Source organism: Astyanax mexicanus, chromosome 7, assembly GCF_023375975.1.
Source record: "Astyanax mexicanus isolate ESR-SI-001 chromosome 7, AstMex3_surface, whole genome shotgun sequence".
Classification (NCBI taxonomy): Eukaryota; Metazoa; Chordata; class Actinopteri; order Characiformes; family Acestrorhamphidae; genus Astyanax; species Astyanax mexicanus.
The window spans coordinates 16206314-16221107 of NC_064414.1; the positions used below are offsets into that span (position 1 = coordinate 16206314).

At 39.3% G+C, this 14794-nt stretch overlaps 1 protein-coding gene and 1 long non-coding RNA gene across 5 annotated transcripts in view; one reads left to right on the forward strand and one right to left on the reverse strand.

Annotated features, from left to right (window-relative positions):
• The window catches only part of dst (dystonin), a 192119-nt gene that overhangs the window by 48482 nt on the left and 128843 nt on the right, over positions 1 to 14794 (reverse strand). For all 4 annotated transcript variants that reach the window (XM_049481090.1, XM_049481088.1, XM_049481087.1 and 1 more), the window contains 17 exons: positions 14566 to 14712; positions 14169 to 14384; positions 13871 to 14020; positions 13509 to 13742; positions 12762 to 12914; positions 12416 to 12649; positions 9123 to 9401; positions 8390 to 8932; positions 6572 to 6748; positions 4214 to 4337; positions 3805 to 4013; positions 2899 to 3216; positions 2637 to 2803; positions 2258 to 2414; positions 1194 to 1314; positions 996 to 1043; positions 523 to 758 (listed from right to left, as the gene is read on the reverse strand). In XM_049481090.1, the coding sequence (XP_049337047.1) occupies positions 523 to 758; positions 996 to 1043; positions 1194 to 1314; positions 2258 to 2414; positions 2637 to 2803; positions 2899 to 3216; positions 3805 to 4013; positions 4214 to 4337; positions 6572 to 6748; positions 8390 to 8932; positions 9123 to 9401; positions 12416 to 12649; positions 12762 to 12914; positions 13509 to 13742; positions 13871 to 14020; positions 14169 to 14384; positions 14566 to 14712 (3513 nt within the window). The remainder of the gene's footprint in view (positions 1 to 522; positions 759 to 995; positions 1044 to 1193; positions 1315 to 2257; positions 2415 to 2636; positions 2804 to 2898; positions 3217 to 3804; positions 4014 to 4213; positions 4338 to 6571; positions 6749 to 8389; positions 8933 to 9122; positions 9402 to 12415; positions 12650 to 12761; positions 12915 to 13508; positions 13743 to 13870; positions 14021 to 14168; positions 14385 to 14565; positions 14713 to 14794) is intronic.
• Positions 9512 to 10408, forward strand: LOC111193930 (uncharacterized). Its single transcript, XR_002650811.2, has 2 exons — positions 9512 to 9787; positions 10290 to 10408. It is a non-coding gene; the product is annotated as an uncharacterized LOC111193930 (long non-coding RNA).

Sequence of the window (14794 nt, forward strand, 5' to 3'; positions counted from 1 at the left end):
AGTAGAAGTTGGGTTTGTGCGCTGCTGCGCATCTATGTGTGCGTGTAACAAGCAGGGATGTGCGAACGCTGAGAAAGATTGGTATGAACGTCTGGAGTTCAAATCAGTCATTGCACCTGTGTTTTCCATTGCCAAGATAGCAATACACCAGAACAGACCACCACGGCCAACCTGCATAGACAGATTCGTAAACTCAATCGCTATTTTAGTGTTGCAGGAACGAGGTTGTGCAGGGTGTTCTTTAGGGCCATAAATGTTTGTCCACTTAAACAAACACCTAGATGCATTTTGAGTGAGCTGAGAGATGTTCTTGATTTTAGGATTGTTAATCTAGCATATAAACTACAGATACCAAACTAATTGAGTGCATCAGGCATCAGGCAATTCATCATGAAAATTAGATTTTTGACAGACAATCCTGGAAGATAAGTTAAAGACAAGCTTAGCCTCTGCAAGCCTTCTGCAGTGTAGCTGCCAAAATAAAATGCAAGCATAAAATCAACAGCACAGAAGCGTCTCTACCTTCTGCTGCTCCATTTGTGTTTTCACTGAGTCTTTTGCTGTGGGCTCAGAGCTCCACGATTCTGCTGTCTTCTTCATGTCCTCCAGCCACTGCAGCATGGACTCCGCCTCATTATGTGCTCCACGCACCTTCAGCAGCAGAGAGTTTAACTGTGAGGACCGGGCCTTCAGCAGCTCCCCGAGGTTTCTGTGACCCTCACTGACGCACAGCATGTTCTGCTGCACCAGCACCAGCTCTGCGGGGGCCAAAACACAGACAAAACCCTGTCATCAACTTCACTTACAACAACCCATAACTCACTGTGAGCAGCTACACCAACAGAGAAAACCAAACATATGTGCCCTCATGGTTTAGGTCTAAGGAAAAGCAATGTGTGTTTGTTCTGAGCTTCAGTGCTTTGAGGGGAATTTAAAACCCTCTGCTAAGACACAGTCGTATGTGCAGTGAAAAGTGACACCATGTGAACTTTTACCTTTGTTAGTCAGGAAGGCGTGGCCTCCTGGACCCGAGCCATTAGTTACTAGGACATAAAAACAGAGAACATCATATTATCACATTCCATTTCGTTTGAGATCATGCTGGATAAACTGCACTGTGTGATCGTGTCAGAGAGAAGCACATGAGTAAGTAAGTGTGCTTGTAAAGTCCTAAAAATACTCTTTAGCAATACCTGATTTGTGATGCATTTTGGCTGGGGATGTCAAAACACTGATTAGGCTACACAGCGCAGACCCTTTGCTATTTATATCCTCGACAGCGGGAGCTTTAGCAGTCCATTCTTCAAGCAAGCTCTGTAGGGAGAGAAATCCACATCGTAAAGCAGCATGAACACCCAAAATACAAAAAATAAAGAGCTGTCGTTACTATGCCAGCACTGCTTACTAAAATCAACAAAAAGGCCACTAGTGGTTTAGATATCTCTAATTTAAAGTCACACCCAAACTGACTATGATATATTATCCTGAATCTGATTTTTGTACATGTTAATTCTTATATAAGTTCTTGGGAATAGACATGCTTTTCTCTGATGTATGACCTCTTTTCTCAAGATCCATTAACAGTTTTTTCATATATTTATGTTTAGGCTTGATGCTTTAGTTGAGTTACACATATTTAATCCTCTTTGCACTGAAGTCACTGCAAGACTGTGAGTGGTGAGCTCCTGAGTGTCACTGTCCTAAACCCAGCTGAGATGGGTGATTTGGGATGAGCTAGAGAAGCAGCAGTTATTGTTTAGCACCTCCAGGAACTCCTTCAAGATGCTTAGAAAACTATTCCAGGTGACTCTCCCTCATAAAGACACTGAGATAAAAAAAAAACAAGATTGTGCAGATCTGTCCTTAAAGATACAGCGACATAGAGTCTAAAATATAAAGCATAATCTGGTTTCTTTAACCCTATTTGTTTACAGAATAATTCTGCATGTGCTCCTGTATATCTTTAATATAATCTTTAATATTAAACTTACAATGTAAAAAATCATTAAAAGAAAGAAAACACACTGAATGAGAAGAGGTGTGTTCACACTTGTGACTGGTACTGTATAATAAATGATGTTGGTCCTAACTCTGTGGTTAACCATCAGTAATATGTCCTCAAAATGCACACACACACAAAAACACACACACACACACACACACACACACATAGATGTACCTCTTTTGTTTGCTTAGTGCATAAGCAGGCATGATAAGCAGGGCTTGACTATTAGAAAGAGTAAGTGTGTAAACTCACATCGACTTTCTGCAGGTCTTTTCCCAGGCCCTGTTCACTGCAGTTGGGCTGCACCGCAGGCACTTGGTCTTTTGTCTCCTCCAGCCACTTCATTAGCACCCCTGCGGCCGCTTTGAACTCCCCCAGCTGGTCCTGGCATGACGAGACCTCCTCCTCTCTGAAACACACAGCGTCAGTGGGAACATACGGTTAGATTTTTCATGACACAGCAGTATCCCTGGTAATGAGGATAGGCAGGTGACCTTCTTCAACTTTTTCACCAGATTAACCGGTTTAAAAATGTCCTAGGGCACGACTTTAGACTCTACATGACTAAATAAATGAAGAGAAATAAATATAAAATGTACATTTCTTCAGACCTTTAAATCTGAACACTTACTTCTCTTTAATAGTGTCTTTAAAGGCAGTGAATGTGTTAGACAGGTTTGCCATCTTGCCCTGAATTAGAGCTTTACTTCCTTCCAGGCCTGTGCCTGAGAGCTCTTTAGACAGCGTCTGCAGCGTTTCCATGTCCTTCGCATGTTCAGCCATCTCTGCACTCATGTCCTACAAAAGCAGTTTTGGAATTCAGTGTGAATGAACATCTCCATGACTGCACTTGTTAGAGAAAGAGGAAGTTTAGAGGAAATCTTGGGGAATACCTGCACCAGAGCAGAGAGCTCGTTCACGTTTCTTCCAGGTCCGTCCGTCTCTGAGAGAGCTTGTGAGCGTTTCAGCACAAACTGCTGTACCTTCTCAGAAGTCTTCTCAAACTGCTCCACCTTCTCCTTCAGCTGCTCCATCTGCTCCACCTTCTGCTTGTGTTTCTCACAGGCGTCGGAGAGACGCTGAGTGAGACCCTCCATCTTGGTCTGGAGCAGAGCGGCGGCTGCCGGTTCTGCGGTGTCTGCAAACTTCTTCACCTTGGCCTGAATGGCGGAGATGCTGCTCTGCCTGCTGGATATGTCCTGCTCCAGGACCTGAACATGAAGAGACATCTTTTACACGCTGAAGCTAATTAATGGCTAAAATCTTTCATTTGTAACCATATTTAGATTCACTTTCAGCCAGATTGTTTCTATAACCAAACATAGTTAAAAATCAAAAACAAGGTAACCAGATAATACATCTATGGTGTTCAAAACTGAAGTAAATCTGAAGTAAACTCTATTGAGAAAGAAAAAGAAAACCTAGCTTGCATTTATTTCAGTGCTTTTTGATAGTTTTTTTTGGCACTGCATGACAGTTAATCATTCTGTCTGAGCACACAGCTTAGGATAAAAAAGGGAGTACTTGTCTATAGGCTTGTTAATGAATTGCAAATAAGTGAATTTATTTGTAACAAACTTTGTAGACCAACTTCCATTTGTTAAAAACTTAGACTTACCCTAACTGAGCAAGTCAACCAATTCACAAATAGAAAAAACACCACAAAGGTTGCGAAATGAGGATCTAGGAATATAACTTTACCAGTGACTGTGTTTTTGTTATTTAGCATAACTGTTAAAGAGTTAATTAAAGAGGTATAGTCTATAATAATCTGCTCGTGGTGGATAAAGGTCACATACTGCTTCCTTGCTGAGTGCATCTGCAATAGCCGCTGAGTCTAGAGGCACTTGTGCTTCCTTCCCAAGGCTCTCCTCCACTTTATCCATCCAGGTCATCATCTCATCCAGCCCATCCTGTACACTCAGCGAGCGCGTTAGTGTCATCTGCAGCTTCTCGTTTCGGTCGCTCACTGATTTGGACAAGTTATCGTACCTTTCCAACATGTCCTCTGAAAACAGATGCAAATATTGCAAATAGGTTAAATGTGAATTATGAAATGAATTGGATGAGAAAAACAACAGAATACTGTACTGGGCTATTCTGGGACTCTGTGAGGTCATTTCACACTACCCATTATACCATTTCCATAGAACTGCTTGAGAATCTTTAAACACAGATTGTATCCAGGTGAAGATGAGCGTGACTCACCCACTGCTTCCTGAATTTCATCCTGATTGCTCAGCAGGTCTCCCTCTGCAGTGACGAGAGCATCTGCGGTTTTGCGCAGCGTCTCCATGGCAGCCTGGCGACCAGTGGTTTGCCCTTGAAGAGCCTGAAGGGGACAAGTGTCAGTTAGTGGGACAATCCAAAATAAAGGTTTTCCAAAGACATTTTACATTAAACCATCCATTTTAACAGTATACTGCACCAGTGGTAAATCACCAATGTTACGATTTAACAGTGTTGATTTAACATTGGCAAATTTACTGTAAAATGCAGTATAAACAGACACCAGAAACCAGGGGTTTACTGAGAAATGCAGTGTGATTTATACGTTGTTTGTTTGTTTGTTTGTTTTAAAAGAAACATGTACAATACAGAATTTCCGATGCCAATAAACATTTTTTTTCTCTGCTTATACATTATTGTTAGTGCTGTAAGGATCACAAATGCTAAATATCTAATGAGGAGGAATGCTGCACTCTAGAATTTGACACATATACTAAACATGGGGAACCCACACTTCTCTTAAAACAGCAGTACACATTTAATACCGAGCACATAAAATGCTGTTTATGCTTGTTCTATACAATTTATTTTATATGTACTGTTTATTTCCAGAATATTCCCAATTTCTTTTTTTTTTTTTTCTTCTTAATTTTAGTTTTTGGTGAATTATAATTTACTGTTACACCCCTAATAAACATTTCTAAACTGTACAAAATGAGAATTACCCAGATTTACTAAGATCAGGGTTTACATATAAATATGTGTATTTATTTATTTAGGGTTACAAATGTAGTAGAATTAATAAACACGTGGATATTATAGTGCACCAATTCAGCCACACCTACATTCTGCTAATCTGGAAAAAGGTTTGATTAAATATAGTAGAGGTGTGCCAAAAAATCGATTCACATAAGAATCTTGATTCTCTTTTACTACGATTCAGAATCGATTTTAAATGTCCCAAAATCGATTCTAAGGTCCAATCCCATTTCTTCCCTTGGCCCTATCCCTTACCCCTAAGGCGGGTAAAGGATAGGGTTGTTAGCCCTTCAAACGGAGATCTTCCATACCCACGCAGAACGTAGGTGTATGAGAATCAGCGGTAAGATGGCAGAACAAGCACTATATTACCTTAGATTAACGTGTAGTTTCAATGTTTTATGGCAGAATTCTTCATAACAAGCATAAAAAAGATCGCTAGTAGTTCGTTTCAGTAACTGTTAGCTAGCTAACTTTCCAGTTCCACCTTAAATAACGCAACAGGTGGCAGCGTGCTGCAGCATTTAAGGCGGAACAGAAAAATAAAATGAAAGCTAATCAGAGCTAATTTCAGCTCCCCATCACAGAGGAATTAAGGAATGGACAATATGAATTATTTTCTCCACCTCCTGCCCCCTTTCTGAAGAAATACAACGGCCTAAATTTAACTAGTTAATCAGCAGCTGGCTCCTGAACTTTAGCACTCCACTGCTATCGTCACATCAGCCCAGCAGCGTCACCTACACACCACCGCTAGTAGCCTGGTAATAAAGCAGTGTTATTTATTATTTATTTATTGTTCATTGACAAACGTCATTGTGATATCCCAGTGATTCCTCTGTCACTGAGGAATCACATTCCTGCACATTTTGTTGTTTTTGTAACACATTACCTTCTCCAGGACCAGTGTATATTATGGAGGCTTTTTTCCAATAAGATTCAAAAGCCAGAAGCAGAAAATTTTATAAATCAAATCGTTTTAAATCAAAAATCGATTTTGAATCAAATCGTGAGATAGTAAAAGATTTCCACCCCTATAATATAGGTTGGATATGGTAAATCTAACATCTGTTTGATTTTGATAATGTTTTAAACAATTTTCTGTCAATACTAATATTCTGTCATCATTAGTGAAATGCAAACAAGAAATTACTTCTATGGTCAATAATTGAGGTACAGTAATTGTCATGATAAATACTTTATTCTGAACAGTTTTGTGTGGTATCAATGTGACTCCACACAGATAATCAGCCCTGCGATCTGATGACCCTCTAACCTACACTAGCAATCGCATTCCAGAAAGCAGTGCCGTTAACTGTGCACTCAGCCGTGTGTTTTGAGAGGACTATAAAAAGCTGTGTTGTTTTAAACAGAGTGGAAAGACTGTATATGGAGAGACTGGTGGGCAGAGTAATGACCTGCAGCCCTTCTGGAGCGCCACAGTGGGAGCGAGTTTTGAAAGGCAGTTGTGAGAACAGCTTCTTTGCAGTGGCTGATGTCTGTGTTAGATGGATATGTTTTGTCTGAAATGACGTAGCTGTGCAGGATGAAGAGCGTGTATGTGAAGGTGTCTCATGCCTTGGTCTCCTCCAGCTGTCTCTGGAGAGTCTGAGGATCTGCAGCGATGGGCTCAGACTGCTGTCTCCTCGCCTCCTCCTCAGACTGATTCAGCCACGTCAACAGACCTCCAGCAGCATCTTCATACTTCTTGTACTTGTCAACCACGTCTTTGAGGTTGGTGCCAAGCTGGTTGCACTAAAACAAAAGTACATTTAGTTAAAGTACTAGAAACATTCTCAAAATCAAAGCCATATGAATAGTTATCATTTTTTAACAAACAAATATATGAACATATATTTATTACTGTCCGAGGCTTCAATAAAACTTCTGGTAGGCCTGTCATGATATCATTTTTTTGTGGATGATATATTATCTCAAAAATGATTGCGATAAACAATATTATTATTGTAATTTTAAGACCATTTAAAAACAGCACTAGGTAGGATTTCCTTGATTTTTTATCTTTTTAAAGAAATGAAATTACAGCTTGAAACTCACTGCAGCGCTGCATTGAGGTGTAATAGGAGGAATAGCGGTGCTCTCGTGTCTGTGCCGGAGCTCCTCTGAGCTCAAACCAGGCTCTGTAAGTTTTCCGAGGCGGCCGCGACCAACGCTCGCGAGAACTGCGACCTGCTTTCCGACCTTTAGTTCTAACAGTTCTTACAAGGACTACTGGTTCATTCTTTACAAACTAACATACAAACACTCTGGCAGAAGCTGGAAAGAGACTGAATATGTCTAACTAATCCTAAAACTAAAACTAATCCGCCTGAAACATTTATTAAACTCTACAACTGTAGGGGGAGCCCACTAGCACAAAATCTCAATCACTGACATGTATACTTTATACACTATACAGGAGTATAGCATTTGTACCCTTTTGAATAGAACAAAATTTGGGAAACTTCTTTCTTTACCTCCTGCTGTCCACACTGTGTATGAAGTTGCAGTTATTGAAGTTTTTTTTTACAGCATGACTGGCTAAAATACTGTTCTCTGTTATATATGTGAACAAACATTTAAATAAACACTATAGACGATATTACAATTATAAAATATTATTGAGGTAGTGTCCATTTATTGTTCGATAAGTCGGTAATGTAATTACTGTGACAGGCGTAACTTCAGGTCTCTTTTACTGTAGCCCTAAAAAAGGCTTTTTTTAAGTCATTGCTATAGAAATGTCGCCATCTGCTGGTTAAGACTGTACAGCACTGTGCCGTATTGTAGTATATTGAACAGTGAATCTCTTGCCATGCATGACAAAAACACTGTTTTTTTATCTCAAAAGCTAAAAATAAAACATCTTATTAGCTAACCAGATAATTATATAACAGCTGATTACATCATTAGTTAAATAAAGAGTGCTTTATGACAAAATAATCGCAGGACAAAACCTATATTTTACAACTGTGTGACTGGGAAAAGGCCCCAAAAATGATTGAAGACAAATTTCAATTTAAACTGTTTAATTTAAATCAACATACATTTTTAGCATTTTATGGCAACTTTTTTTAGGGCACTCCAGGTAAAAGTGGCCCAAATCCAATCTTTCATGTCATTTGTGACACAAACTAAAACAATTTCATATTCGACTTTTGCTATTTTAATTTGTGTTACTAAAATCTGATAAATATTCAATTTGCGACATTATGACTCTAATCTGCCTAAACAGCCAGATTAGAATACATTTTTTTTTTCAACTTTTCAGTCAAGGAAAAGAAAAAAAAAAGACAAAATTCAAGATAATGAATCAAATTTTGGATTTTAAACATGTCTTGGCTGGTTTGACTTGATACGGTTTAAATGTACAGGTACTGCTGGAAGCACTCCTACCTGGGAGTGCAGATCTTTGTAACGAGCAGTAGCAGAGTCCAGCTTCTCCTTTACAGCAGCACATGTTCCCGAGGTGTCCACTCCTGGCAGCGCCTCTTTCTCTCCAGAGTCCTTTCGGCTACAGGCCACATCCAGTACCTTCTGTCCTGAGATGGTGATGAAACGCAGGTCTCCCTTGTGGGAGATCACGTCCTCATAGAAGCTCTTCTGCCTCTGGAGGTTCTCCTGCAGAACCTCTAATTGACCAGCAGGAGCTCCCAGCTCCTCCATCTGCTCCTGAGCCTGCTGCAGCCAACCTTCAAACTCGACACAGTCGCTCTGAAACTTACGCAGCTCCTCCTGCACGTTCTGCACCTGCTTCATCTGCTGCTCAGCCTGGGTCAGAGAGGCCTCGTAGCGTCCCCTCAGCTCCTGAATGTCTCTCTGCAGCTTCTCTTTTTCAGAAGGAGACAGAACCTCCGCCTGCTTGTCCAGCAGAGCCTGAGCCGACTGAGTGGCAATAATCAGGTCCTGCTGCTGAGACAGGATGCTCTGGTGACGAGCCTGTACAGAGACAACAGGACATGAGATTTAGAGATCTATATTTCATTTATAAAATCAAATTTCTGAAACCTACATTATCTATTTAATCTTTAACTGGTACAAGTAGCCGAGGTCTATATTCTTAATCAGCCAAACAAGAATTAGATTTAAATCTCCTGTACACTTCATCAGACAGACATCAACTGCTTACCTTAACCTTCTCTAACTGCTGGTCCAGATCCAGATCTTTGCTGTCTTCACCTTCACCTGACCACTCAGGGCTAACATCTGTGCTGCTCAATTCATTTCCATTAGGATCGTCTTCTGGTCCCATCACTCTTTTAGCTGGGGTCTCTATGTTTCCGTTCTGTTTAGCCACCGAGTCCTTCTGTGATCCTCCCATCTCCTTTTCAGTCCCGATGTTGGAGATCCAGTGTAAAAGACCCTCAATCTTGTTTTTGCTCTCTTCAAGCTGTTCCACAGCTGCAACCTAAACATACACATGAATAAGTAAATCTGTCTTAAGCATTGTCCTGTAATCCTACACATTGTTTTTTGATTACTGACTTGATATTAGGGCAAGAAAATATGTCCAAAATATTAGCTGCGGTCCAATCTGAAGGGAGCTGCCCAACTAGGCAGCATTTGCAGGCAGCATAGGCGCGCTCCCGAGAAAAGGACTGTCCCATTCGGAAGGTAGCATGTGCTGCCTACTTGGGCAGCTGCCTTATTTTACCCCAATTCTGAAGGCAGCGTGAGATGTATCCTTCACGGCGAAGGCAATCCCATGATGCATTTCACCAGCTCAGAGTTCCAGCGCTCAGATTTAAAAACATGGCGGACGGAGCCGGCCTGCCACGGAGTTTCTGAACAAATGTAAGTAATTCCCGCCTGTATTTCCACTCACCGCTGCGTGGGTTTATCAGACTAGCATATTTTAGACTGTTTTAAGTTGTTTTCCATCGTTGTTTTCGCCTGTACTTCATTTAATGTAAGACCTGACCGGCGGAAGCTACCGTTAGCTTATCGCGCTAATTTACCGGGTAAGCTAACACGCATCTAGCCGACTTACAGAGTACCAAACGCGGCTGCAGCGCTGAGGAAACCCCCGCTAGGAAACAAAGATACCCTGGCCGTCCAGTATAAAAAGTTTTAACTGTTTTAAGTCACTGTTACGTATAACTAAGTGATTTACTGTGTAAATAGTGTAAACGTGTAGAATAACCTGTAATTTAGTGATTTAATGCGTAAACAGTTTAATTGTTAGAGGGAATAACTAGATTTACCTGTAACTGAGTGATTAATTGTGTAAATAGTGGAATTATGAGCGTGTTCTCCATAAACCACTGTTACTAATTCAGATTTATTTTTTCCACAGGGATGTACGTGGGCCGGGGAAGGTGAACGCTGGTCAGACCGGCTGGAGGCAGCGTTAGCTCCCTTTATGAATATATATTTTTTTCTTTGAATGTAATAAAGTTTTCTCTCTTAACATTATTATTTTTGCTTGCTGTGTTTTATAGTCACTATGCTTATTGTAGTATCACATCTCAACTAGTGGGTAATCATGTGTTTTATGCAACTAAAAGGTAAAGATAAATTAGCTGACTGTGTATGAATGTACTATTGTATGGAAGCCCATTCCCGCCACCTAAAAAAAAAAAATACTCCAGCAATTTTTTTTTATTATTATTAAGTAAATTGCTATCTCAATATTTTGAGATACTAAGTCAATATTTTGAGATACTAAGTCAATATTTTGAGATACTATCTCAATATTTTGAGATACTAAGTCAATATTTTGAGATACTAAGTCAATATTTTGAGATACTATCTCAATATTTTGAGATACTAAGTCAATATTTTGAGATACTAAGTCAATATTTTGAGATACCTTAAATGCTGGCTGAATATACATGCGGCCACCTGTAGATAATGACCTGGGAATTAGGCCAAAAGTGAGAGCAATAACGTTTTAATTCATATTTAATTTTATTTACATTATATTTCACTCAGAGTTAAACTCTGTCCCTCGCATTGTGTTCTCCCCTTTATTCAGAGCGTTTGCACAGCACTTTGCTTACATGCTGTTTTTTACTGTTAAAATGCGACATCTACAGGCGGCCGCATGAATGTTCAGCCAGCATTTAAGGTGGAACGGAAATCTGAATAAGACACTGGCGAATAAGAAGCTAACTTCAGCCTCGTCCAAGATCCGGAGGCTTATTTTGATATTGTGTGATTCCTCTAAAAGTTCCAATATTTCATGATTTGTGAATCCACGTCTGAAGTAGTCCTCAATGATGGTATCCATTTTGCATCTTTGTCTCACCTGCTTCTGTCTCTGTACAGCCTACTAGTATCTCAAAATATTGAGATAGTATCTCAAAATATTGACTTAGTATCTCAAAATATTGACTTAGTATCTCAAAATATTGAGATAGTATCTCAAAATATTGAGATAGTATCTCAAAATATTGAGATAGTATCTCAAAATATTGACTTAGTATCTCAAAATATTGACTTAGTATCTCAAAATATTGACTTAGTATCTCAAAATATTGAGATAGCAGTTTACTTAATAATAATAAAAAAAACATTTTGCTGGATTATTTATTTTTTTTAGGTGGCGGGAATGGGCTTCCATACTATTGTGTGAAACGTAGCTTAGTTTGATAATTTAGCTCTGATGGCTCATACAAAATATTTATTATATTATGGTTTCATTACTCATGCATTTCTATGAAGCATCTAATCAAAAATAAATTAAATACATAAATAAAACTGACCATACTCTGAGAATTAAGTGAGGAAAAGTGTAGAATTAAAGTAAATCATGAATATTTAAATATATGTAATATTTGGATGAGTAAAAGAGAAATAGCTGCCGCTGCATTTTGCCACTGATTTATCCCGAGGTAAGTGATCATTAACTTTAGTTATTTATAAACAGCTCACGGGCACAGCGCGCTAGACGTGATGACGTATGCTGACTCCAGAGCGTGTCCCGAACGCGCTGCCTTATAAGATCCCTTATGGGTGAAAATGCTGCCGAACGAGGGAGCTGCCTTTGAAGGCAATGACTACCTAGGCAGCTCCCTTCAGATTGGACCGCAGCTCTAATATCATAATATGTAAAAACATTATCACAGTACAGAATACTTATTGTGATTTACTGCAGACAAAATGCATTAAAAACATTTACTTAAAAAACACTATTCCAATATTTTTCCATACTGAGTACAGTGACTTTCACTCAGAATATATTGCAAATTATCTATTTAAACTTAAAATTATAATTATGCTCAGTGTAATTAAATTAAATAAAATGTGCAGTTAAGTCAGAGTTCTTTAAGCACTGATGAAATTCTCAATATGCTTCAAATGTACATCGACGCAACAACAAAATGTATCAGGATATAATAAAATATCACCATACTGTCCACTTCTACTTTATATAACATATCCTTTAAAAAATTATAAAGAAGAAGAAAGTATTTGAACCTTTTCAGTCTCCTGTTTGATTGCAGTAGTCACAACTTTCTCCAGATCTTTCCTGGACTCTTCTGCTATCTGGTTAAGCATATTAGCCTTGCTCTTAGCCTCTTCCAACTTCTGCTCAATAGCAGCAATCTGCTCTGGAGTCAATTTGCTCCGATTCTCATCCAGGAACTTCTTTGTGCAGCTGATGACTTCATTTAAGGCACTCGCGTTACCCTGGATGTCTTTCTGCAAGGCCTGGTTAGCGAAAAGAAGCAGACCGTGTTTTATTACATTCTGTGATTTACTAATAAAACAAAATATACTTTTCAGTGAAAGATACTAATGCAGGCACACTGCATGCATTCACCTGGTGCTCCTGCTGGTACTGCTGCAGGTCTCCCACGCTCTTTGCACTGCCAGCTTGTTGCTGGTGGCCAATGAGACGGTTCTCGGTCTGCGTTAGGTCGTCACACATCTCCTGAAGCTTGGCTACGAACTCCTTCTGCTTCTCCACAGCAGTCTAGCGGAAAGAACAAGCCACACAGAGTTTTAAAAAGAAGATACTCTACAGGGAATCATTTTACTGAACATCCTTTCACACAAAGATGATCACACAAGGACAAAGGGTGCAACTGAGTATGCTGTAAACATGCTAGCCATTCAGAAGATTAAGATTTTGTTTGGGTCAAAGTGCCAAAGATGGAGGAGGACATGTAGAAGCTGTGTTAGTGCTGACTTGTTGGAAAGCATTTCATAAGAGACACACAGTATACAGCTTGGATCCTCTGAAGAGAGTTCAGTGATTTCTTGGAGCCTAGAAAAGGTAAATGTTATTTTAGGCAGTGATCAAGCAGTGGCTTCTTTGTTTCAGCTTTGTGTTGTTAAAAGAAAATTTTACACACATTTCTACTCTACTTATTAGAATCTGATGTAAGATAATTCACGCCATTTCATGCTAAAAGGAAACCGCAAAAGAATCTGGTCAAAAACATTCCATTAAATAGCAAAATATTCAGACACAAGTTCATCAAGTGCATCAAGTCAACACTGCAAAATAGGTGAACACAATATCACATTTTCATTAAAACCCAGCAGGACGCAGAGTCATCCAGACCTGCTGCCGACTCTCATCTTCTCGGATCTCTAAGTGGAGGTCCAGCGTGTGCCTCTGAGTGAACACTCGGTCCATTAATTCTTTAAAGGCCCTTTGAGTGGAACTGAGGGATTTTAGCAGCTGCCTGTTTTGAGATGGATTCAGAAACTGTGCATGCTCGGATACAAAGTGCTGGACATCAAAAGCCGTGTCCTCCAGATGCTGCCGAGTCCCAGACAGGTTCTTCTCCAGGTCCTGAATGAGACAAAATAAAAATAAAAAATCTTCAAATGCAAAAGGATTAAAATATTAAAGGATCAGATATTGTTGAACTGCAGAAAAAAGCTTTAACAGATAAATCAGAGGGATTTGAAATCTGGTACCTTATTTTGCTGAATCCTGTATTTAATTGTTTCCAGGTCGTCAGTGTTCATGATGTCAAGTTTACTTATCATCTCATCATAATCTTGAATACTAGACGACAGTTTATTAAGGGAGCTGAGAAGATCCTGGTATGTGGTCTCCAGATTTGTCTGAAACACATTTACACAACGTTACCAGTTAACAACTGATCAACTTTTAGTTCATTTTAGTTAGTCATGTCAATCCTTCAGTTGTTTAGAACTATGCAAGTGTTTCTTCCACAGTCTAGTTTATCACTACACACAGTTAGACACTGACCTTTGCTTTGTCAATGGCTTGGAGAATTGCATTACTTCTTTCAGCTGACAACTGGCAAACATCTGTGAATAAGTTTTGCAAATCTACAAAGACTGCAGCCAGGTCTTGGTAGATTTGTGTGTGGGTGAGTTCATCAGCAGAGTTTAGAAGTTGTTCAGCTATCCACAAATCTGAGGTTAAAATGGCAGGAAAAGTTGCAAGCTGTGCTTCCAAAGACTAGAAACAGAATGTGTGAGATTAGTCAGAACAGAGGGGAAAAGAAAAGAATTGAATTGAAAAAAAGAATGGAGACAGATGGAAATTTTTCCAAGGCAAAAAGCAGGTTAAATAGTTTAAAGAAAATAGTATTTAAGTGTTTGATTCTTCAAGAACTACAACACTGCAACAAAGCACAAACCTGCATGTCTTCCAGCTGGCAGTGTAAAGCTTCTATGTCTGTAGTGAAAGGCCCCTCAGTCAACAAATCATTTCTGATATCCTCAAGAGCATCATAATGGTCCTGAAGTTTGCCAGTGCACTCCAAATAATGCTGAGTGGAATACATCTGCAAAACAGTCAAAAGAGGAAATTTATTTTATTGTTTATTTGCTCTTAGTTACTCATAATATGTTATGACTACAACGATT